Source organism: Marmota flaviventris, chromosome 3, assembly GCF_047511675.1.
Source record: "Marmota flaviventris isolate mMarFla1 chromosome 3, mMarFla1.hap1, whole genome shotgun sequence".
In the NCBI taxonomy this organism is placed as follows: Eukaryota; Metazoa; Chordata; class Mammalia; order Rodentia; family Sciuridae; genus Marmota; species Marmota flaviventris.
This window is the reverse complement of record NC_092500.1, coordinates 171,098,985-171,122,757: the sequence shown is the minus strand read 5'-3', so window position 1 is coordinate 171,122,757 and position 23,773 is coordinate 171,098,985. Positions and strand designations below refer to the sequence as shown.

Below are 23,773 nucleotides of genomic sequence, written 5' to 3'. Positions count from 1 at the left end.
GTTTCCCTATGATCTCTCAGAATCAAGCTCACCATTTTGCACAGTCGATGTTTAGCAAATACGACTCAATCTTTTGAGTAATAAAGGTACCGCAAACCTGATCATTACTGTGTAGATCCTTGTCTCTTGATGGATACTCTGTGTGCAGTTGGAAAGATTTTACCTAAACTTCATTCTGCTTCTTAGTTGTAGGGCAAAATCTGAGTACAGTGGGACTCAAAGACATAGTCAAAAGAGGAGGCCAATCATGGGCAGAAGTTATAGGGCTTAACTTTTTCTAGAAGATGGAGCAATATAAAATCTTCTCTCACCCTGTGGTGTCTGAGAACTGAACATTTTACCCGTAAGCACAATGATAGCGCTTTTCTCTGTATCCTATTTTTGAGCTTTATTTGGAAGGAGCTCTACTGCTTTGGGGCAGCCAGGTCAGCCCCTCGTGCCTCATGTCCCCTCTGGTCTCTCTCCTCCCATCCACCGTGTGCTCCCTGGGGCTATGCATTGCTGACGGAGGTGCGGTAGCAGCTATTTGTTCATGATGTAGGTAGATTCCTGGACATTTAGTCCCAGGCCCAGCATTCTGCCCCTGGAAAGTCAGTAGCCACAGATCACTAATGGGATTTTTGTTTTTTTCACTAGCTGGCTGAAGATGAGGTGGAAGGGCCTAAAGCACATGAATTTTCAACTTTAAGAATTATTAAATCTCCAGCTGTGTTTTGAATTCAGTGACAAAATGCTTGTCTAGCATGCACCCAGCCCTGAATTTGATCCTCAGCACTGCCAAAAAGAAGAATTATCAAATCTTTATTTCATTATGCAAATTTTATTTCTTTGGAAATGATCATATGCAAGATGTTAATGAAACATTATTGTATTTCATGGTTCACTTAAGTTCTAAGTAGACATATCAGAGTAGTTAATAAATTAAGCCAGTACATTTAAATTGATAGATGATGGATAGATACATCGTTTGGGGGAGATGTAGAAGGATGTTTTTATTTTCTACTTTGTGGTTTTAAAATGTTCTAAAAGTTTTTCTACATTAAAAACACATTCCTGTGGCTGGGATTGTGGCTTAGTGACACAATGCTTGCCTAGCATGTGTGAGGCACTGGGTTCAAGTCTCAGCACTGCATATAAATAAATAAAATAAAAGTCCATCAACAACTAAAAAAAAATATTTTTTTTTAAAAAAACCTCATTGCTTAGTTGTAGATGTGGCTCAGTGGTAGAGTGCTTGCCTGACCTGCTTGAGGCCCAGGGTTCAATCCCTAGCACCACAAATACAACAACCGAAAACCACATCATTACCCAAGTTTGGTAGGTTGTGCCTGTAATCCCACCTACTCAGGAAGCTGAGGCAGGAGGATCACAAGTTTGAGGCCAGCCTGGACAACTTCGTGAGACCCTGTCTCAAAATAAAAAGGTCTGGAATAATGAATCTCACTATTATGATAATTGTAATGTACTAATAAAAAATTTAGAAGAAGAATGGCCTGGAGATATAACACAATGGTTGAGCCCCTGCCTAGTATGTGTGAGGTACTGAGAAAAACACAGATTGCTTTTATAAGCTGGAAATACTTCATCAAATACTGTTTTTCTAGCAAAATTTACATAACACCACATTGCTATTCTAAAGTAAGTAATTCACAGGCATTTAGTACATTCACAGTGTTGTGCAACCACCAACTGTCTAGTTCTCTACTAATTTAATAATAAATTCAAACTGTATATTCGGAATCTAGTATCATTTATTGCTTCCAAATGGGACAATTTTCATAGTTTAATCTTTTAAGCAGTTTATAGTAACTTTTCTAAGAATTTACTTTTTTTAGCATTAAGATCCTACCCATTCAAAAAAACTGAAAGTTCACACTTCTGAAAGTATAAAAACACTTCTTTACCATGCATCTCAGCAGACTTCCCTTTGCCCTCCTGTATGTGTGACTCTTTCTCCCCGTTGATGATCTATGGTCATATGACAGTCTGAATAAAAACATTCTGAATAAAATATTTTTAGTTGTAGATGGACACAATACCTTTATTTTATTTATTTGACTTTATGTGGTGCTGAAGATCAAAGCCAGTGCCTCACACGTGCTAGTGTTAAGTGCTCTGCCACTGAGCCACAACCCCAGCCCCTGAACAAAGCATTCTTATTTCAGCTTCCCATTGAGCATAATCTAGGATTTGGGGTTTTCAATTTGAATTTATATCCCATTACAGTAGAAGTCTAAATGTAAAGTTATACCTAAACCTGTTCATACTGAAATTTATAGTTTTGACTGTAGCTGGTTGGAAAGGCTTTGTAACCATCAGCTTGGTGTGATGACCTGGCCAGTGGGTGTGGGCACTCAGCGCTGGCCGCATGGTGGCCTGGTGGCATTTCACACCCCCTCTGCTGTCTTTGCAGCGAGGCTCTCTCCTCAGTGAGCCTGCAATCCAAGTGAGACGAAGAGGAAAAGGAAAGCAGATTTGGTCTTTGGAAAAACTGGACAACAGGCTGCTGGATATGAGGGATCTTTATCAGGAGTGGAAAGAGTGTGACGAGGACACCCCGGTAAGCACCGAGGGAAGGGACCCGGCTGCAGTGGGATGCCCATGGGGAAATCCTTTGTGTTCCCAAAATGGTTGTCCTGGTTCTATAGCAAAAGTTATTTTAATCCTTTACATTATTTAGTTAATTAAGAATTTTAGAAACCTATCCCTCAGGTGTCCCCTTTTTCTTCTCCTTGCTCTTCTCTGCATTTCTAACAGAGTTCCCACTTTGGATTCTGCTTTCTCTTGGCAGGGGTGTGTCTGTCCCCTGTGCTGCTCTGGGGCTCTCCGTAGGTCAGAGGCCAGGCCTTATCAGCTTTCTTCTGTTTCTCAATAAACTAAACCTTATGAAATGTGTTTTTTAAATTTAATTCAGCAGCACCTTAGTATTTACACTATTAGGAACCTTTTTTGAAGAAGCTTTGATTGTGATGTGGTTCTGTAAACCTCTGTGCTGGTACTTGCTGCTTGATTTGCAGGTTCTCTCATTGAGTTCAGCCATGTACTTGTACGTGTATAAAATAGAATATATAATAAAATAGAATAATGCATATAATGTATCTTCAATACTGCTGGTCCCATTTCTACATATAGTTGTTTACTACCTTAACTTCATATTTTGTAAAAATGTTTATTTTTCAAAATTGATATTGTAAAACCGACTTTTTATAGTTAGATGACATTTTTGCTTCACATTTAAAAAAATCTTTTTTGTTCCTCTCCTATTTCAACTGAAAAGTAAAATAACAATATTAATACAAAAAAATCTGCTCCCTCTGAGTGTCACTTCTTATTTGTAGTAGTGTGTCTAATGAGTCATAAGAGATGGGGTGACCCTATTCCATAACAGAAAAATGGAGAATATTAGTGCACTCCATTTCTTTTGTAGTCAGTATACTTAGTTTATTTATTTTTGCAGGAAGATTTCTATGTAAAGGAGAAGAAATGATAAAAGTAATGGCCTACTATTGGGAAAATTGTCCTTTGTGGGTGAAGGACACTGACCTCCATTCTAAGTGGGAATGAGGGAATGTGTGTATGAGAATAATACAGTGCTGTGCTTTGGCAAGAACTTACTTTGCAATAAAGAATACTAGTGATGAAAGTTTACTTTAATGACTTAAATTAAGAGTATCAAAAATCAGTAGGTTGAATGCATTTATTTTATGTGATTTTTGAGAAGTTTTGTGCTCCAATTCTCTTTTAGGTTATCCGATCGTACTTCAAGCGTGCTGACCCATTCTATGACGAGCAGGAAAATCACAGTCTCATTGGGGTGGCCAATGTCTTCCTGGAGTCCCTGTTCTATGATGTGAAGTTACAGTACGCTGTCCCGATCATCAATCAGAAGGGAGAGGTTGGCTTGCTCATGCCTCGGTTTCTGCAAAGTACAGTGCAGGGAACAGTAGGGTGGCAGTGGGATCTTGCTGCTGCCTTTTTTAACATCAGTAATGACAAATGCTATGGATGTATGTGGTAAATACTTTGTTTCCACAGACTTTATGGTGGTTAGTCCAGATACTTTGAGAGCAGAACTACTGTCAGAAAGGAGCCTTCTGCATTCTGATACCGTTGACCTGATAGCATGGCTAATGCAGAGGAGAGGGCCTCTCAGGGATCTGGAAGCCAGTGTCTGCTTTGCCCCATTGCTCTAGGTGGCTGGTCGGCTGCATGTAGAGGTGATGCGAATCAGTGGTGCCATTGGGGAGAGAATCGCAGGAGGTGACGATGCTACGGAGGGCTCCTTTGAGAAGGAGGCCCAGGAGAGCAGACTGGTGTGCATGGTAAGTCCCAGGTTTGTTTGGGAAGTAGTCTAAGCGGGACTGTTTTTGAGGCTTGTGGGTATTTAGATGATGAATCTGTGTTCTTTTTTTTGGATTTTGAAAACATCTGTCACCAAGTAAACTTTGTTGTGTTTGGTGTTCTTGGGACACAGATCCTGAAGTATGGGTTCAGCATTTCTAGAGCTATGGACAAGTCACCTCTTTTCTCTGGACCACTTAATTCCAAAATCATAGGAGTCTTTGTTTATCTGCACCTCTCTGCAGAGAAGCCCTTGTCTCCCACTGTTTGCTCCTCTGTTGGGGCTTTTGCTTCTTGCTGAAAATAGGTGTTTACCCCAGCTCTGGTGTTGTCCCTGAGCTGCAGCCCTAGCCACCCTTCCCAGCCTCTCTGCATGACCTTTGCTCTTCCTCCCCCCAGTGCCTTTGCCGTGCTGTGCTTGCACACCCTAGTCGCAGCCCTCTGCTGCCTGCTCTTCCCTGGTGTGCTGTTCATCACACTTTTGTTGGGTGTTACTGGTCAGGCCTCATGTCAGATCCCAGCAACATGAAGATGAGCTGGGAGAGGTTCCTGCTTTTCAGTAGCTAGGGCCTGCTTGGTCTTCTTGTTGGTGTACAGAAGACTCCAGTGTTGTGTGTGATCCAGGGGCTTGATAGAGTAGGCACCAGCAGTCCTGAGACACAGAGGAGAGAAGGTGATTCAGACAGCAGGGTCTGGGGATGATTTCTGGGCAAATGGGACAGGCTAAACCTGAAGGAGTTGGGGTGTTGGGTTAAAAGGTCTCCACAGGTGCTCTTGGTGTTTCTGAGTATAATGGCTAGGTAGAGGGTAGCTGGTCATTACAGTTGTCGGTTCCTGCCCTCTTAGATTGGGGAGAGTCACCTCCCCTACTCGTCATGGCATTGCGAATGTCCTTTCCCACATCTCAAAACACCCTCTAGTAGGCCAGCAATACCATTGGTTGAGAACCTTTGCAGGATCCAGGGAAAAAGTTTTCAGTGACAAGAAATCAGCACAGTGGCCTGTGCTGTTTACAAAGCAGCCAATAGCTGGGAATGGCCATGCACACCTGGAATCCCAGAGACTAAGTGGGCTGAGACAGGAGGATCTCAGGTTCAAGGCTAGCCTCGGCAACTTAGCACGATCCTGTTTCAAAATAATAAGTAAAAAAAGGATTGAGGTTGTGCCTAAGTGTCCCTTTGCCATGCTGTGCTTGTACACCCTGGGGTCAGTCCCCAGTACTGAAAAAGGAAAAATGAAGAGAGGCCAGTAAAAGGTCAGGGAAAGAAGCTACACCTGACTCTTTTTTTTTTTTTTCTTGGTGGTGGTGCTGGGAATTGAACCCAGGGCTTTGTGTGTGTGAGGCAAGCACTCTAGCAAATGAGCTATATCCCCAGTCCTAGACCTGACTCTTAATTCATACCCCATCCTGGGTCTTCCTCAGCAAACATTTCTTAGAATTTCAGGAGTAAGTTATATGTTTGCCTCAAGTAGGAGAAGCTAATGCTGTTACAGGGAGGGCCACTTTCTGCAGGTCGCAGCATATGCTAAGCAGGTCTGCCGTGTTCCGTGGCTCCAACCACTTCAGAATAAGGGGAAAACACCATTATCCGCTAGAAGGTTCATCTTTATTGCATTGATCTGAGAATCTGTCCCTTGAGGTATTGCAATTCTCAGGGGTGGAGACAAGCTTGATGACTCCGTGTGGCCCAGTCAAGCTGGTGGACTAGAAAGTGCAACTCTGAAAGATGAGCTTTTACCATTGCAGTAAAACAACATTCCAGGAAATTTATCATCTTCACTGAAAAAAAAGTAGTGCGTCCAGTAACCTTTTTTTAATGATGGGGCTTTAAAAAATGCTGGTACAATACAATATATCTTAAGATTTTTTAAATGGAAGGAATTAAGCCCATGAAAGCAGTGGGAATAGTCTAGTTGACCCTCTTTATCACCAGCTGACAGCAGCTGCCCGAGGCCAGGCTCCTCTCATTCCTACCCCCACCTGCTTCTGTGCTGCCCCCTGTAAGCACCCCACATATCCTGTTTTACCTGTGAGCAGTTTAGTGTGGCTCCCCAAAACAGTGAGTACTTACAACAAAAGTCAACATAGCCATAGCTTCATTATCCCAAATTCATAACTTGAGAGAGTTCTCTCTCTCTCTCTCTTTCACACACACACACACACACACACACACACACACACACCCTGCAACTTGCTGTAGAGACCGGGTTGTTGCACAGGAGTTTTTCACAGTCCGGCATTCGATGACTATCACTGCTGAATGTGTCACATGTGTCAGGTGCAAGCTGGTGGCTGGGGGTGCAGGTGCTCTGTGGTAGGGAGGGAGGTCAAGGTTCTTTGTGGATGGGGCTATTATTATGTCTGGTTGTTTCTCTTTGGGGGTGTTAGAGACATGGATGGTCATCACCTAAATGCACTATTTTGTTAGAAGTTACAAAAGAGGGCTATTGTGAGTCTTTCGTTTTGATTGTTAGCTGAAGTGCTTCTAAAGAGAGAATGGTTCTGCCACCAGCTAGTTTGCCATTCCGAGGTGGAGCTTGTATAGAGAAGACAGGGTAAGTGTTCCATTCTCTCCCTTTATTTAACTGGTTTTCAGAATAATGATGCTTTACCAGTGAGATTTTCTCTGTCTTACTGTTATCATGGTCTCTTGGACTTAAGCACACTTGGGTTTTGGTCCATTGCACTCATTACCTGTACTGAAGCTGTAAGGTCCCTGTCTTTGGCTGGTGGCAGTCACCTCAGCTGGCTGTGTTGGTGTGGCCCTGACCCTCGAAGACTTAGTGGCTTTCTGTATGATGGATGTTCTGTGCATCCCGTACGTTCCCTATCCCAGTGTAGCCAGCAGAGAGCCTGCTCCCTGTCATGGGAGGTTCTTTTTAGAGCCCAGGTTCTAGCATGCAGTAGCCTTTTGTGTAGAGAGGTCAAGGACAAATACACTTCAACAGTAAAGGAAGTGAGGGAGGGAAAATGAGACCAGCCCCGGGACAGCTAAAATGTCACGGGAGCCGAGAGTCACTGGCCCAGGGAAGAAGTCTGAGCTTATTTTCCTTAATGAAAAATGTACACACATTAACATTTCCAGTGATACTGAGTCCATTAAAAAACCCCAGACAACAGTGATGCTGGCTGATGTCATTTTGTCCCTCTGTCTTGGACAGCTGCAAGCTGAAGTCTGTGGTATTCTGACACCTTGTGGTGATTTTCATTTTTGTATGTAAAAACTTAAACCCAATAAAACCCCAGACAACCCATGTTCTAGATCCTGAGTCTCAATCCTGAGAAGTTGCTTGCAGAGGATGGGTCAGTGTATGACACCTTATTTCTTATTCTTAAACTTAGATGAATTTCTATAGGGAAAACGTGGCTTTCAGACAGAATTCAGTCACAGAGAAGTATGTATTGACTAGCTTGTCAGTTGCTTCCAGTCGTTTCCTTTCCTTCATTGGTGTGGTGTCACCTGGGACAGTAGGGTGGCCGTTAACATTCACATATCTCCCAGGAGAAAGCTGAGCCTAAGAAAACTAAATATTGTATTTTTTAATTAAATTTTTTTTATTCATTTTAGTTATACACAACAGCAGACTGCATTCCAACATATCATACATACATGGAATGTAACTTCCCATTCTTGTGGTTATACATTATGCGGAGTTACACTGGTCATGTACTCATATGAGCATAGGAAAGTTATGTCCGATTCATTCTACTGTCTTTCCCATTCCCATTCCCCTTTCCCTTCCCTTCCCCCTACACCCCCTGTCTAATCAGGGAACAGCCACCCCCCCACCCCACCTGTTGTGAGGCAGAATTTGCAAATCAGAGATAACATCTGCCCTTTGGAGTTTTGAGATTGGCTTATGTCACTTAGCGTGATATTTTATTCCTCTTTATTTCTGAGTAATATTCCATTGTATATATGTACCATATTTTCTTTATCCATTCATCTGTTGAAGGACACCTAGATTGGTTCCACAATTTAACTATTGTGAATTGAGTTACTATAAACATTGATGTGGATGCATCACTATAGTATGCTGATTAAGTCCTTTGGGTATACACCAAGGAGTGGGATAACTGGGTCAAATGGTTGTTTCATTCCAAGTTTTCTGAGGAAATCTCCACACTACTTTCCAGCGTGGTTACACCAATTTGCAGACCCACCAGCAAGGTGTGAGTATACCTTTTCCCCCATATCCTCACCAACATTTATTGCTTACTTGTATTCTTGATACTTGCCATTCTGAGTGGAGTGAGATGGAATCTCAGTGTAGTCTTAATTTGCCTTTCTCTAATTGCTGTTGATATTGAACATTTTTTCATATATTTGTTGACTGATTATATTTCTTCTTCCGTGAAGTGTCTGTTCAGTTCCTTAGCCCATTTATTGATTTGGTTATTTATTTTTTTGGTGTTAAGTTTTTTGAGTTCTTTATATATCCTGGGGATTAATGCTCTGAGGTGCAGGTGGCAAAGATTTTCTCCCCTTCTGTAGGCTCTCTGTTTATGGTCTTGATTGTTTTCTTTGCTGTGAAGAAGCTTCTTAGTTTGATATTATCCTGTTTATTGATTCTTTTTTTTATGTTCCTTTAATATTTATAGTCCGTGTGTGTGTGAGTGTGTGTGTGTGTGTGTGTGTGTGTTGTAGATGGACACAATACTTTTATTTGTGATGCTGAGGCTTGAACCCAGTGCCTCACACATGCTAGGCAACCGCTCTACCACTGAGCTACAGCCCCAGCCCCCATTCATTGATTCTTCATTTTACTTCTTGCACTTTAGGAGTCTGGTTGAGGAATTTGGTTCTGAAGCTGACAAGGTAGAGATTTGGGCCTCCTTTTTCTTCTAGTAGGTGCAGGGTCTCTGTTTTAATGCTTATGTCCTTGATCTACTTGGAATTGAGTTTTGTGCAGAGTGAGAGATAGGAGTCTAATTTCATTGTGTTACATATGGATTTCCAGTTTTCCTGGCACCATTTTTTGAAGAGGCCATCTTTTCTCCAATGTATGGTGCCTTTGTCTAATATGAGAAACTGAATGTATGTGGATTTGTCTCTGTGTCTTCTCTTCTGTACCATTGGTCTTCATGTTTGTTTTGATGCCAGTGCCATTGTGAGAGAACTAAAAATTGAAGTAATTTGCACCCGAACACAAGCTAATAAGTGAAAGATTTTGTTTAGATTTATGTAACCTCAAAATCTTGTGCCTCACTGTAAAGACTATTATGGTAAGAAAATGTTTTTATAAAAATTGGTGAAAACAATAGTTTTTTTTTAATTATAAAAAGTTACAGAACATTGATTGCTCAGGTGGTATGGAGATATGAACTGTGCTGGCCAGTCTTCTGTAGCCTAGGAGGAAAACTGCTGTCTTTCAGACTCGTTAGCATCACAGGGAAAAATGAATTACTATGGAGTTCCCATTTGATGTGACCCCGTCTGCCTGGTATGGAGGAGATCCACTTTCTGTGGTTTCCCCATCCTTATTAATGCTTCCAAAATGTGAAGGTTGTATTTGTGGTTGCTGAACTTACATGAATTTATGCCATATATTCTACTTTATTTTCATTAAATTTATTATTAGAGGTAGAGGGGATTGTACAACATGCAGGGAGTGATCGGGTGAAGAACAAAGTTTCTGATTATTACTCAATAGTGTGAAGACTGGCTCAGTCAGTTGTAAAATCAGAACCTAATTTAACTTGCTGAGGCATGCGTTTCCACCCAACTTCGTCATCACAGAACTCTGCAGTCCTCTAGTCCAGCCCTTAGCCCTGGCGCCTCTCCCCACTAAGTCTGTGCAGGGAAGGCATCTGGTCAGCATTGGTACCTACAGCGCAAAATGTCGCCTTCTGCGCTTCCCTCCGTTCCCCCCCAGAGGTTTAACGCCACATTCTCAGTGCCTTTAAAATTCTCCAAAAAATGATTTGGTAGCATGTAACCTTTCTACTTGAGAACCTTGTTATGCTTCATACTTCAAAATATCAAGACAGGTGTGGTAGTGCCCATATGTAATCCCAGCGACTCAGGAGGTGCAGGCAGGAAGATTTGAAGTTCAAAGCCAGCCTCAGCAACTTGGCCAGGCCCTAAGCAACTTAGTGAGACCCTGTCTCAAAAAATAAAAGAGGACTGGGGCTTCAGCCTCAGTGGTAGAGCCCGAATGTTTAATTCCTAGTACCAAAAAAAATTGTTTTGAATAAATATTTTGCCCTTCCTCAAACATTTATTGCTTATTGGCACATATACTGATTTTTTTTTTAATTCATTGTACCTGGCTCTTTTTTTTTTTTTTTTAGGAGATATTCATAGTTAGCCAGATTCATATAACTGAATGTTGTTGATGTTCAAGAACTTTCTTCTTCTGAATTGATGACTGTTATATTCTTATGTTCTAAAAAACTGGAATTTAAATTCTCCTCATCAGCCTCTAAATACTTCAGTATACCCACCTTTATCATCAAGTCCTTGTCACCCTATATCAGGCCTCTTACTAAATAAGACAGTTGTGGGTACCATTTCAGATGCAGAAATACTCCAGAGCGAATAGGATGTGGTCAGGACAGGAACCCATACCTCTAACTCAGAGTACCACCTGGAATCTTCTGGTTAAAACACCAACAGAGCCCTCTTTTCCTTTCAGGTGAAAATACTTCAAGCCACGGGGTTGCCACAGCACTTGGCCCACTTCGTGTTCTGCAAATACGACTTCTGGGATCAGCAGGAACCAGTGATAGTCGTGCCTGAGGTGGATACCTCCTCCTCCCCTGTCAGCAAGGAGCCTCAGTGCATGGTCGTCTTTGATCACTGCAGCGTGAGTTGATTTTGTAGTCTACTCATGTGTAACCAAAAATCAAAAAATAATCCTTATTTCTTTGAATAATTTTGCCAATCTATGTCTTGGACCAGAATGTCTTACAATGGGGATGGAGTAAAGAATTAAAGTCAATGCATTTGACTTGTCCACAGTCAAAGGGTAACTTGTACAGCCAGGCACAGTGGCGCATATCTGTAATTCCAGTGGCTTGGAATCACGAATTCAAAGCCAGCCTCAACAACTTAGTGACGCCCTAAGCAACTCAGTGAGACCCTGTCTCTAAATAAAATAGAAAAAAGGCTGGGGATGTGGTTCAGTAGTTAAGTGGCCCTTGGTTCGATTCCTGGTTTAAAAAAAGGGTAACTTGTGCCAAAAAAAAAAAAAAAAAAGTATATGTGTGTGTGTGTGTGTGTGTGTGTGCGCGCGCGCATGCTCATCTTCTAAGGGAATCCGTGTTTTCTGTTACATTAGTGAAGAAAAGAAATCAGAAACAGGAAGCTAGTGAAAATTAAGGCAACAGACAAGAAATCACTTCATTGGGTCTGAGGTTTTGCTGAGCCCTTTGCCATTCTTTCCTTTTGTCCTTGCCAGTTATATTTCATTGCTGCACTTCTTTTTTCAGCTGAAGGAACCTTTCACAGAAGTTACCTTGTCCACAGTAGTTATCGTCGTGTTTCCTGGGGCTTGTGACCAGCAGAGCCTGCACTGGTCTATCAGTCTTTTTTGTTATTATACCACACTTGATCAACCTCATTTTTTTTTTTTTGTTTGTTTGTTTGAGTAAGGTTTTTTCCCCAGTGTGTTTAAATTCCATGACTTTCTTAATACAGCAAAATCCTTATTGCAAAATACTATTCTGTAAAGGAGAAATGGTTGGGCTGGGTGTCTTGGTGCACTTCTGCAATCCCAGCCACCCAGCAGGCTGAGGCAGGAGGATCACCCAAATTGGAGGCCAGTCGTAGCAATTTATCAAAACCCTGTTTTAAAATAAAAAATAAAAGAAGGTTGCGGATGTAGACCAGTGGTAGCAAGCACCCTTGGGTTTAATCCCCAGTACCCCCTTGCCACACATAAGGACAGGTTGTGAAAATTATTTTTTGTGCTAATAATCATTATTCTTTTATTGTAGATAATGTCCAAAAAACTGGAAAAAGTAATTTTTGCAATATATAGTTACCTTATTGGATGTAGAAATTTATATCAAAATATTATAAATTATTATAACGCTTCATATAGTTAGTTATGCATTTAAAAAATAGATTTTGAAAATACAATGCAGTGCTATTCTTACATACTAGACTTTCAAAGTGGAAGGTTTTAAAAAATCAAAGGTTGAATGTTTTCTCTGATATGTAGAGAAAAATACGGTGGGGGGTATAAAAAAAGAATAGAAGAAAAATCAGTGGAGTAGACAAAGGAGAATAAAGGGAAGGGGGGGGGGGAGTAGATAAGGAAGACAGTGGAATGAGTCTGACCTGACTTTCCTATGCACATATATGAATATACTATGGTGAATCTCACTATCATGTGCATCCACAAGACACTAATTAAAAAAAAAAAAAACTATAATAGCAGAAAGATCAGTAGAACAGAAGGAAGTGAATGAGGAGGGAGGAGGGGAGCGGGGAGGGGAAGGGGGAAGTCCCTGGGACTGAATAGAACAAATTATATTCCATGTCTTTATGTCAAAATAAATTCTATGTCATGTAGGTCTAAAAAGAACCAATGAAAAAATGGAGTCTAAAAAGAAAAAAAGTGGAAGGTTTTAAAAATTCATAGTTAACTTAAAGGCAAGAACCTTTGGCCACCTGGGCACTCCCAATGTGCTTATGAAATTCTTTGGCACCAGAATTCTTAATTTTTTTTTTTTTTTTGTTTTTGGTGGTGCTGGTGATCAAACCCAGGTGCTATGACACTCTGCTCAGTAACGGAAGTATTCTGTTTTCTGTTTCTTTCCTCCCTGATAAAACTTAAGTACATGATTCCTGGTATTAGTAATTATAAGATTACCAGAAAGTGTTTCTGTTTTGTAATCAGCTGTTATCTTTCAGGAATTTTCTGTTAACATCACGGAAGACTTCATTGAGCATCTATCAGAAGGGGCCTTGGCAATTGAAGTATATGGACATAAAATGAATGACCCCCGGAAAAACCCAGCCCTGTGGGATTTGGGAATCATCCAAGCAAAAACACGAAGTCTTCGGGACAGGTGAATTTTAGATATCCATCTAATTCTGCTTATAATTTTACAACATTGCTGTGGATTGATACTGCCATTTATAAAGCTCACTGTTTCCTGAGCATTACCAGGCCCCAGGGCAGATGGTGTTGTGTCCAGGATGCTTATGTCACAGCTAAACTTCCTAGGACAGTGAACTTGGAAGAATGATGCAAGAAAGCTAATATGTGGTTATTTAAGAAGAAATAGTGAAATTAATGTGGAGAATGATCACTTATCACTGTGAATTATTTCTAATTAGTATCAGAGAAACAAATGGAGGTCTGCATCATTACATTTACTCTTTTTAGTTCTTGCTAGTGGCATTGGTGATGGAAGGAGAGAGCCTTATTGTTGACTTTAAAAGGAAGATTTAAAAGGGAGAGGCTGGGGCTGGGGCTGGTGCTCAGTGGTGAAGCTCTTGCCTCGAATGTGTGGGGCACTGGGTTAGATTTTCAACATCATGAAAAAAGGCAACTAAGTGAAATGAAGGTATTGTGTCTCTCTACAACTAAATAAAATAAAGGGAATCACTGAAATAGAAGATGTTTTTACTTTCATTTAATTATAGACAGGAGCCAGATTTATTTCCTTCCTTCCTTCCTTCCTCCCTTCCTTCCTTCCTTCCTTCCTTCCTTCCTTCCTTCCTCCCTCCCTCCCTCCCTCCCTCCCTCCCTCCCGCCATTTAGAAAGTTTTATCAAATACTTAATTAGAAGGTGAGTTTTTTTTTTTTTTTCCTTGACTCTTTTCAAGTCATGGGAGTGGAAAGTGCTACCTTTATTTGTTTATGGGAAGGTAGCCCTGTACTTGTTCTGCACATCTCACTAGAATGCTCTGATTTTTGAGTAGCCACTTTGAAAAGGATTTTATCATCATATCTTTCTGAGCAAAATAAAGGAGCCATTTCTAGTCTTGATATCAAGTTAGTTTAACTTAGCTATTCATTGTATTTGCCAGCATGTATTTGTATGTTTCTAATTCAACCATAGATCAGTTACCCGTTTGGTGGTCGTTTTAGTTCCTTAGTCTCATGTGTAGGATCCTAAGCTGCCTGTATTGGAAAAGAAATGTGACTTCCCAAGAACTGCACCTGTTTCCTAGGTGGAGCGAAGTTACCAGGAAATTGGAATTCTGGGTTCAGATCTTGGAACAGAATGAGAATGGTGAATACTGCCCTGTAGAAGTGATTCCCGCCAAGGATGTCCCAACGGGAGGAGTCTTCCAGCTCCGGCAGGTAACAGATCACCAATGTGCTTATGAAATTCTTTGGCACCAGAATACTTAATTTTTTGTTGTTGTTTTTGGTGGTGCTGGGGACCAAACCCAGAGCCTCATGCATGCTGTTCAAGCACTGTATCTCTGAGCTACATGTTGGATTCTTTTTAATAGAAAAGTTGATGCTGCTGCTGATATCTAGACTGGCCAAGTCCATCTTACATTAAAATAATTTCCTACTTTATGTGCATTTTCTTTCCTTGTCATGAGTCTTTCTACTTACAATATTTTGAAACCAGCTTCTGGTGTGTTATTAAAAAGATAAACTTGGAATTATAGGGCATAAAACAAACATCAGGCAGGATTGTCACATTCATGAAAACAAGGAGGAGAAGGATTGTGACATGGCCAAAAGAACATGTGTTCACGGGCCAACATGCTGGATTCAGTGCCATCTCTGCAGTGTCCTTGCTCTGTACCTGTAGGCATGTCCAGTGCCCTCTGCCCTTCACCTGCAGTGTGGAGATGATGGCAACACCAACGTCATGGGACTGGGATGAGGATTAAGAGGGTTGCTGTATGTACAGCACAGTGCTCGGCACAGGGAAGGTGTTAAATAAATGCAGCTGGGTAGATGGGAACACACGCCAGGTCCACATAGCAGAGAAATATGTGACAATAGTCCCTCAACCCTAGGCATGTCGTGATCTGCCAGTCTACTCTGCCAACTGACAGTGGAAGGGAAGTCTTTATGTAATTTGCATAAATGATTTGGAAATACCTTTTTTTTTTTTTGCTGTGCTTTGCATTAATCTATCACTTAGCAGGCTACTGTATCCTGTGAGATTTTTCCATAGTTTAAAATAAAAGAGTAGCTCAAGAAAATGAATGTTAAAAGTATTCAAAGCCAAATATGAGAAAAGGTTAAAAGAAAGAATTTAACTATTTAAGTTTCTAAATGTCTTACAAGAAGGAAGGTGAAAAGCACATCTTTTGGACCCCAGCAATGAATGTGAGCAGGTGCATTCACATACAGGCAAGGAACTAAAAGCAAGAGATTGGTTTAAATTGCAGCATGATATGTATGTACAGTAGAATTCTTGCATGTGTGAAGAACTTCTTTCTCTGGGCATCAGTTAAGATGTATATCTTCCTTGGCTGCCTTAGAAATTCCTTCCTGGAAGCAAGACTGGGTGATTTTTCTACCAATTAGTGTAGTTGGATAGTTGAGTGTTGGTCATACTTCTGACACCCTTTACTAAGAGTGCCTGATGATCACTGGACTTGTCAGGAAGGGGTTTTTTGAAAGATTGTCTCTTTACCTGGTTGCCAAAAAACGTCACATGAGGTCTGGGAAGGTTTCTCCTGTGCAAATGGCAGAATAAAGACCTGAGGCTGGACCTGGGTCTCTTTGCGTAGAGTCACGTGCCTGAGGAGCTGGAAGCAGGAGAGGATGGCAGAGGCTCCTGGCAGGCGACTGAGAGGGGCTCAAAGACTGAGCGCACCTGAGTAGGATAAGTTTTAAAATTGGGATATATTCTTCTTGAACAGGACAGTGGCAGAGGACAGCTGATAGGACTTAGCCACATAGAAACTGCTGTACACAACAAATGCTGGGATATCAGCAGCTGCAACAAGTTCAGCCACTAGTTGAAGTGCACTTTGCAAAGCTTTGCTGTGGAGCAGTGAGCCGTTCCCACCCTGCCCTCCTCCCTTCCCTCTCCATACCTAGAATCTTCCCACTGTGTCCATGTTCACTGTTTTTATGTGTTCCGAACAGATTGCTTTCTGGTTTAAAAGGTAGCAAATTGAAATAATATTAGACTATTAAAATATTTTCTGAGGAATTTTTCCACAGACTAACTGATGCATAGTTCTTAGAAAATATAAACTCAAAAGATGTCTGTATCCTATCCATTCAAACGCAGCTTGATGGGATCAATGCATAAGTAGATTTTCCTCATCATGCAAATCTCTTGGGAGCTAAGTGTAGTGGAAGCAGACAAGAGTAATTGATTTGAAACATATTCAGATTCCATTTTCATACTCTGTTGTCTGTCCCTAACATTTATAAACTAAGTTTGAAGTCAGTAATTTGAGGATACTGGGAATTCTTTCTGACCATGTACTTCATGGTAAATATATGGAGTCACATAGGAGTTACTCAGAAAACAGTTTTAAGTAGGAACAGCTTTTTCTGATCAGTTCCTTTTGCTGTTTAGCTTAAAATTAGTTTTTATTCTGGGATTAGGGCAGCGATTCCAAGGTAGTTAGCCTTTCTAGTTTCTAACTCCGATACCTGCGTTTAGATACTTGCGTTTAGAGGCCCGTATGTGTCTCCTGCCCTTGGTTACTTGCTCTTCACCTGGCACACCACACGTTTCCCACAGTAATGGTTTAATGACTACATCGTGTTTCATTACGCAATACCGTGTTTCATTATGCTTACTTGAACAGTTATGGATACTGTACATTTGATTTATATCTATTTTTTGCTATTCTTCACAGTGCTTTTAGATTCTTTATAAAAATGCACGATTATTTACTTAGGACATATCCCTACAAAGTCAACTCTGGGGCATAGGATACTTATATTTTTAAGTCATATTGCCCAACTTAAATTCTTGCCCTACAGTTTTGAAATTATTTTGTAAACCTTGGGCGGTATTGTAAATCGCCTGTTTCACATATAATTGCTAGTGTAACAAGTAGAAATTAAAGTGTGTTGTGGTTATTTTAATTTGTATGTATTTGATTATCAGATAAATTGAACATTGTTTATTAGACAATGATTCACATTTCCTTTGTTAGAATGTTTTCTTTTAATGTTTCTTTTTATTGATGAAATGTCTTTTTACTTGGTAAAAAGGAACATAAGTTTTCTTGACTGGTTTTGGATTTGTATGTTAGTACTTAAGAGATCTTGTCTCCAAAGTTAAATGTTTTTCTCAGCGTGGACCTGTAGGGGTCTCTCTAAACCAAGTTTTTGGAAGTAAGAAACTGACTTTTAGACTGAAAATTCTCTGTGGTCCAGGGGCAGTCCCGGCGAGTTCAAGTTGAAGTGAAGTCTGTGCAGGAGTCTGGGACTTTGCCATTGGTGGAAGAGTGTATACTGTCTGTTGGCATTGGATGCCTGAAAGTCAGACCACTCAGGTCCCCCAGAACTCTTGATGCCTTCCAGGTAAGTTTCTGTGACTGTTTTTGGTTTGTTAAAAGACCAACCCAGACCAGAGTCTTTGGGAACCCCGGGCACACTGCGTTCAGGGAACAGTGCTCTTGGCATTGCTTTCTTGTGGAATCACCTAGCAGACTCTGCTGGCTTGCCCTGGTCCTGGCAAACAGAGGGTTAAAACTCTTCAGCCTCTGCTGCGCTCCCCAGTGCGTGGTGATTAGCCGCTCTGCACTGCAGCCCCTCTGCAGAAGCCCCCCACTGGCTTGTGAAGCCTACTTGCCAGCAGGGGTTTGATTTCCCCTGGTGAGTGGGACTGTAAGCCCAGCAGGGTGAGTATTGTACTGGCTCCCGAAAAGGTCAAACAGTGCTCTTCACCCCCAACCCCCAGGGCTCAAGGTTTTCCTCCACTTCCTGACAACTGTAAAGCTCTGACTGAGGGTGCTGTAGGTGGGAGGTGACACCGAGGAACAGAAACTCTGGGGGAAGATTCAGACTGTGTAGCCCGATTCTTGGATAATTATTTTGGTTCTCCATGATGCACTTTTTTCTTTTAGGAGGAAGAGGAGGACATGGACAGCTACCAGGTAATTGAGCGTCGGTTAGCCTGTCAGCTTGATTCAAGTACATAATTACACATTCTAGGAGCTTGTTGTGCTCTTACTTGATAATTAAGTAATTTTGATTCAAATGGTGCATCTTCTTAAAGTAACACAGAGTAGGAGGACGGTATTGTATCATGGGTATCATGGGTCGTGAAGGCAGAACATCACTTTGGACCCTGTCCTTCCCCACACCTGGATCTCTCCATCCAGGCTCCTAAAGAGCAATTTCCCCAGCTGCTCTTCCCTGGCCTCTGCTTGAGTGGAGTCACTGGCCCTGCTCCTGTTCCAGTGTCGCCCTGAGCGTGGTCCAGCCCTTGGTGTTTTTCCTTATTTGAAGCCAGTTCTCCCCGAATGCCCACCCTGCACTCATCCAGGGTTTTTGTGGTATTATTTTTCCCTTTCCTCTCTTTCCCTAATCTGCCATATTTTGTCTGTGTCTGTGAAGTTTCATCCTGTTAGTCATCCTTGAGGACTGTCTCAGCCCTGTGGAGCCTGATGATGTCATCCAGTGCAGTCACTCTCTGGCTTTGCATCATTCTAATTGGATAGAAACGTCTGCTCCTGCAAGTCACTGATAAAACACATTGTATCAGATGGTGTTGCCTTCAGGGTCCTATGGCACAGCAGTAGAGACCTCTTTAAGCTGAGGTGATTCCATTACTCACTGCTGTTTGGATGTGGTATTTGAGTCCTCTGCGATCTTACTCAAGTAGATGCATTGCGCATTCCTCCATGTTGTCCACAAGAATGTCATGGGCTATTTGGTTAAGTGCCCTGGTGAAATCCAGATCCATGGCGTCTGCAGCATTCCACTGACCTACCCTGTCTTGTAACCTTATTACAGAGGAAATGAGGGAAGATTGGCGTGCTTGCAGGTGTTGACTGGTAGAGTTGTTGGTCTGCTGGTAACGATCCCTGTCCTCTTGTCCTCCCCCATATACAATAAGGGGAGAAGCATTTATGTGGCATGTCTCTAAGAACCTAGTGCAATGTGGGAAAAGGGGTTGTAGCATTTAAAGCCCCTTCTGATGGTTCTGGGCTATGTAAATCTGAAGATTAGTGAATGGAGTTTGTAAGTTCTTTCCATCAAAGAGGCCTTATAGACCTTCCTTGCTTGGAGTTCTGTCCCATAAGCCACTAGAAATAACACTGGCCTGGGTGCCAGAGATATCCCTTTCACAAATAATTCTGCTTTAGAAGAAAATGCTTTAGATTCTGAGAGTTTCTCTTCTAAACTACAGTAAAGGTATCTGGTGGTGCTAATAATGAAGTTTTGTGTGATACATCTTTTAATCATGTTAGAGAAAGGTGGACTAGAGCATCGGTTTCACAGGTACTGTCTTGACATCATGTTGTATGTGGTGAATATGGTTTCCCTTATTTTCTTCCAGGATCGGGATTTAGAGCGATTACGTAGAAAATGGCTGAATGTGTTAACAAAGCGTCAAGAGTATTTGGATCAACAGCTACAAAAGCTTGTCAGCAAACCTGGTAAGAAGAGCAACTCAGTATTCCCTCCCTGAAGTTGGTGCATAGTTAACCCTGTTCATAGTCATGTAAATTAAGAGCCTGTGTCAGCCATGTGGATGGCAAGAGCACATGAGTGTGACTCCTGGTTTGTGCCATGTCCCTTCAAGAGAACATTCATCCAGTTGTGATAATATGTTGGTGTGGTCCCCAACCACCAACAGAGGAAGGGATTGCAGTGGGCAGAGCACATACTGGCCATTAGAAACAGCTTCAGGAAAGGCGCTGATGTTCCCAAGTGTTCTGCCTGGGCCAGGTTGCCGTGTGCCCAGGGGCTGAAGGGGCGTCTCTGCAGGAGCCCAGGTGGCCTTTGCTTGGGTTAGCTCTTCTCACTGTGAGCACCCAGTGCCAGCAACTGAAACACGTGATATTTCCAGAGGTAGAAACATCAAGTAGCATTTCTGGATCAAGTGTGTGTGTGTGTGTGTATGTGTGTGTGTGTGTGGGCGCGCGTGCATTACTGGTGATTGAACCCAGGGGTGCTCTATCACTGAGCTATGCCCCTTGCACTTATTTTTTTTTTTTTTTTTTATTTTGAGACAGGTCTTGCTAAATTGCCCAGTCTAGCCCAAAACTTGTGGTCATCCTGCCTTGGCCTTCTGTGTTGTTGGGATTCCTGGTGCGCACCCCACTCCTGGCCTAATCCTCATTCTTTTTTTTTTTCATATTTTTTTAGTTATCGGCGGATACAACATCTTTCTTTGTTCTAATCCTCATTCTTGATGTTCTAGATAAAACAGAGGATGATGCTGACCGTGAGGCCCAGCTCCTGGAGATGCGGTTGACCCTAACTGAGGAAAGGAACGCTGTGATGGTCCCCTCTGCTGGCAGTGGCATTCCAGGGGCCCCTGCAGAGTGGTAGGAACCCCTCAGTTCTTGTGGAGTTCTGAGCATTCTCGAACCCCTGCTTTCCATTTGAGTTCTGGGTGTGCTGCTGTTAATGGAAGAGTCGTGATAGCATGTGACAGAGTTGTGTGAATTAAAGGAACTATTAAATTATTTTCATTACTAGAATAACTGTGGTCTAAGATAGCTGCTTTATTAAATAACATTGTTATTGGCCAAAGTAATTAAGATTTCTGAGAACTTAAATCAATATTTAGTACCACTGTACTTAGCATTAAAAAAAGTAGTTAATGTGTAAATTACTTGGATTATTCGTTCCCTTAGAAGAATGTTCAGTCATAAGAAAATTGCATCTGCACCAGTTTTTGGTTTTGGTACCAGCTTAAACTGTACTGTCAGCAAATGTTCTGTGCCACTTTATAGAAATTAAAAATAGTAAGTTAAGCCACACAGAACCCTGGAGTATGTCCTTTAATAAGAAAGTAAGTTGAAATGGGGCTTTATAGAAACAGATGAATGGTCTTGCAGACCAGTTCTAGTGTCAGCGTAAGAAGTGGCAGTTACAGTTCAGTCTCTGTGGCATTTCTCATGTTAAATTGTAGGAGATCAGTGCCCAGGTGCTGTGGCCGGGACCGTGCTAGCCGTGAGTGTGTGCTGGGGCCATGTCCTCAAGTGTACTAGAGGAGCGTTTGTCTCTGTGTTTCAGGACACCAGTTCCTGGGATGGAAGCCCACATTCCTGTTATATTCCTTGACCTGAATGGTAAGTTCAAGGAGTTTTTGAAGGCTTACCTGGGCAAATCAGGTTAACGCTCAGATACTAACCAAGTGTGTCAGTGGGCAACCTGTCCTCCTGAGGTTAGAGGCAGTTTTTTGTGGCTCATACATTCTGATGCTGTTCAAAGACTGAGCTGTTGTAAGTCTTATTTTCCTAACAGCAGTAGACATCTGTTTCATTATGAGGCCTCCTCACATTTCACTGCTGCAACCCTGGTTCTGTGTGCATGCTTCCCCCATCAGGTCAGGATGGTGGTAATGTTTATCTGTATTAAAAATGTTTTCTTCTGGGCTGGGGCTGTAGCTCAGCGGCACTTCCCTAGCATGTGTGAGGCACTGGGTTCGATCCTTAGCACTGCATAAAAAAACAAACAAATAAAGGCATGCTGTCCATCTACAACTATAAAAAAAATTAAAAAAAAAATGTTTTCTTGGCTGGGTACAGTGGTGCACACTTGTAATCCCAGTGACTTGGGAGGCCAAGGCAGCAGGATTTGCAAGTTTGAGGCCAGCCTCAGCAACTTAGTGAGATCCTGTCTCAAAATAAGAAGTAAAAGGGGCTGAGGATGTGTGGCTTAGTGGTAGGACACCCTGGGTTCAATCCCCAGTATCACACATGCAAAAACTTTTCTCTTTATTCTTTAGGAAAGACTCCTCTCCAGAAGGGACTAATAATACTATGTAGCATGTTTTCTTAACATTATATAATAATTTTTGTACTTTTTCTGTGAGTCCTTATGCGCTCATTCCTGGATTACCTTTTTTTTTTTGTAAATAACTGCTGTCTGCTCCCCCCACAATGTACTCTGCCTGTAGGAGGAAAAAATAGGACATGAAAAGGCAAGTAAAGGAGCTAAAACTAAGTTAAATGTCAGCAGTTAAATTCCTACAGCCTTTGAAAAAGAACTGTGTGTGAAGGTTAAGGCCCCTAGGTAGACGAGCTGTGTGTCCTTGGTGGACCCCTTCCTCTGAGCAGAAAGTGGTGTGCCAGGGTTCTGTACCTGTGCCCCTGAGCTTGCTCGCATGGAGGATCCTCACATTTACTCACAGGTAGAGTACTGGGCCCTGCCATGGTATGCGCAGCCACCTGATGGCGGGGAGCTATTTGTTTTTGTAAGTATTGCTACAAGACACAGTCCTGCCTGTTGTTCTCTAGAACCTTGGAGACTGAGGGTGACTCTGGTCTCTTAAGTTAGGCTTCCCAGATAGGTGAGGGCCATGTACGTGTGTTTGGGGTGGGGGGTTGCATAAGAAAGTGGAGGGGGGAAAAGAGCCCGAGGAAGAAGGCCTGTTAGTCTGGATATTTACAGAAATGATCAGGACTTTGTTGAGTGTTATACATGTTCTTAGTCTACCCAAGCCCACTAGTCCTTTTTTTAAATTTTTAATTTGTTCTTTTCAGTTTTACATTGCAGTATATTTTGACACATTATACATACATACATGGAGTGTAAATTCCCATTCTGTGGTTGCACATGATGTGGAGTTGCCCTGGTCATGTATTCATATATGAGCCTAGGAGAGTGATGTCTGATTCATTCTATTTCCTTTCCTATTCCCATCCCTCCACCCCCACTTGCTTTTGATGCTTGTGCATTAGCTTAAGGTGGATGGGGACTGGGAGAGGGGTGGGCTGGGAACGAAACACCATGATGCATTCCTAAGTAGGGCCTCTGGCTCATGTAGTCAGTCGATCCTTTCGTTGAACTTAACTGTCAAGTAACTGGAATTACTCTCGTTTATTTCTCATTTTTTTCAGTGCATTAAAAGGTGGGGCATTTTGGTTACAATCCTGTCATTACATGGGTGAGCAGACCTTGGGTTACCTCCTAGGTGTCTTGGCTTCCTTTGCCTCCCATGTGAGATTAGATGTAAAGGGAGCATTGAGAGAGAGATGATTTCTTGAGGCAACTTTCCCTCTAAGATCTGTGAACTCTTAAATGGTTCATTGTGTCACGTGAGATTGCATAGCAAAAGCAAATGAAATGTGAAACACAATTTTAATAATAAGCCCATTGAAATTTAGCTGGTCAGGGTTACCCTTGAGGACCATCTCCAGGTTTAACGGAGCCTCTTTGTCGTCAGCTGATGATTTCAGCTCTCAGGATAATCTTGACGACCCAGAAGCTGGAGGATGGGATGCCACCCTGACTGGGGAAGAGGAGGACGAGTTCTTTGAACTCCAGGTCGTGAAACACCATGATGGAGAGGTGAGTCAAGCAGAGCTCGGGAGGGTCAGATAAAAACTAGTTCCATAGACTT

The 23,773-nt window shown here is 42.0% G+C and overlaps 1 protein-coding gene across 5 annotated transcripts in view; it reads left to right on the top strand.

Moving 5' to 3' along the window:
* The window catches only part of Kif13b (kinesin family member 13B), a 159,257-nt gene that overhangs the window by 91,086 nt on the left and 44,398 nt on the right, over positions 1 to 23,773 (top strand). For all 5 annotated transcript variants that reach the window (XM_071610614.1, XM_027926852.3, XM_071610615.1 and 2 more), the window contains 12 exons: positions 2,414 to 2,560; positions 3,746 to 3,895; positions 4,194 to 4,322; positions 10,981 to 11,151; positions 13,206 to 13,363; positions 14,475 to 14,607; positions 17,623 to 17,769; positions 18,315 to 18,344; positions 19,754 to 19,853; positions 20,621 to 20,747; positions 21,442 to 21,497; positions 23,597 to 23,721. In XM_071610614.1, coding sequence (XP_071466715.1) covers positions 2,414 to 2,560; positions 3,746 to 3,895; positions 4,194 to 4,322; positions 10,981 to 11,151; positions 13,206 to 13,363; positions 14,475 to 14,607; positions 17,623 to 17,769; positions 18,315 to 18,344; positions 19,754 to 19,853; positions 20,621 to 20,747; positions 21,442 to 21,497; positions 23,597 to 23,721 — 1,473 coding nt within the window. The remainder of the gene's footprint in view (positions 1 to 2,413; positions 2,561 to 3,745; positions 3,896 to 4,193; positions 4,323 to 10,980; positions 11,152 to 13,205; positions 13,364 to 14,474; positions 14,608 to 17,622; positions 17,770 to 18,314; positions 18,345 to 19,753; positions 19,854 to 20,620; positions 20,748 to 21,441; positions 21,498 to 23,596; positions 23,722 to 23,773) is intronic.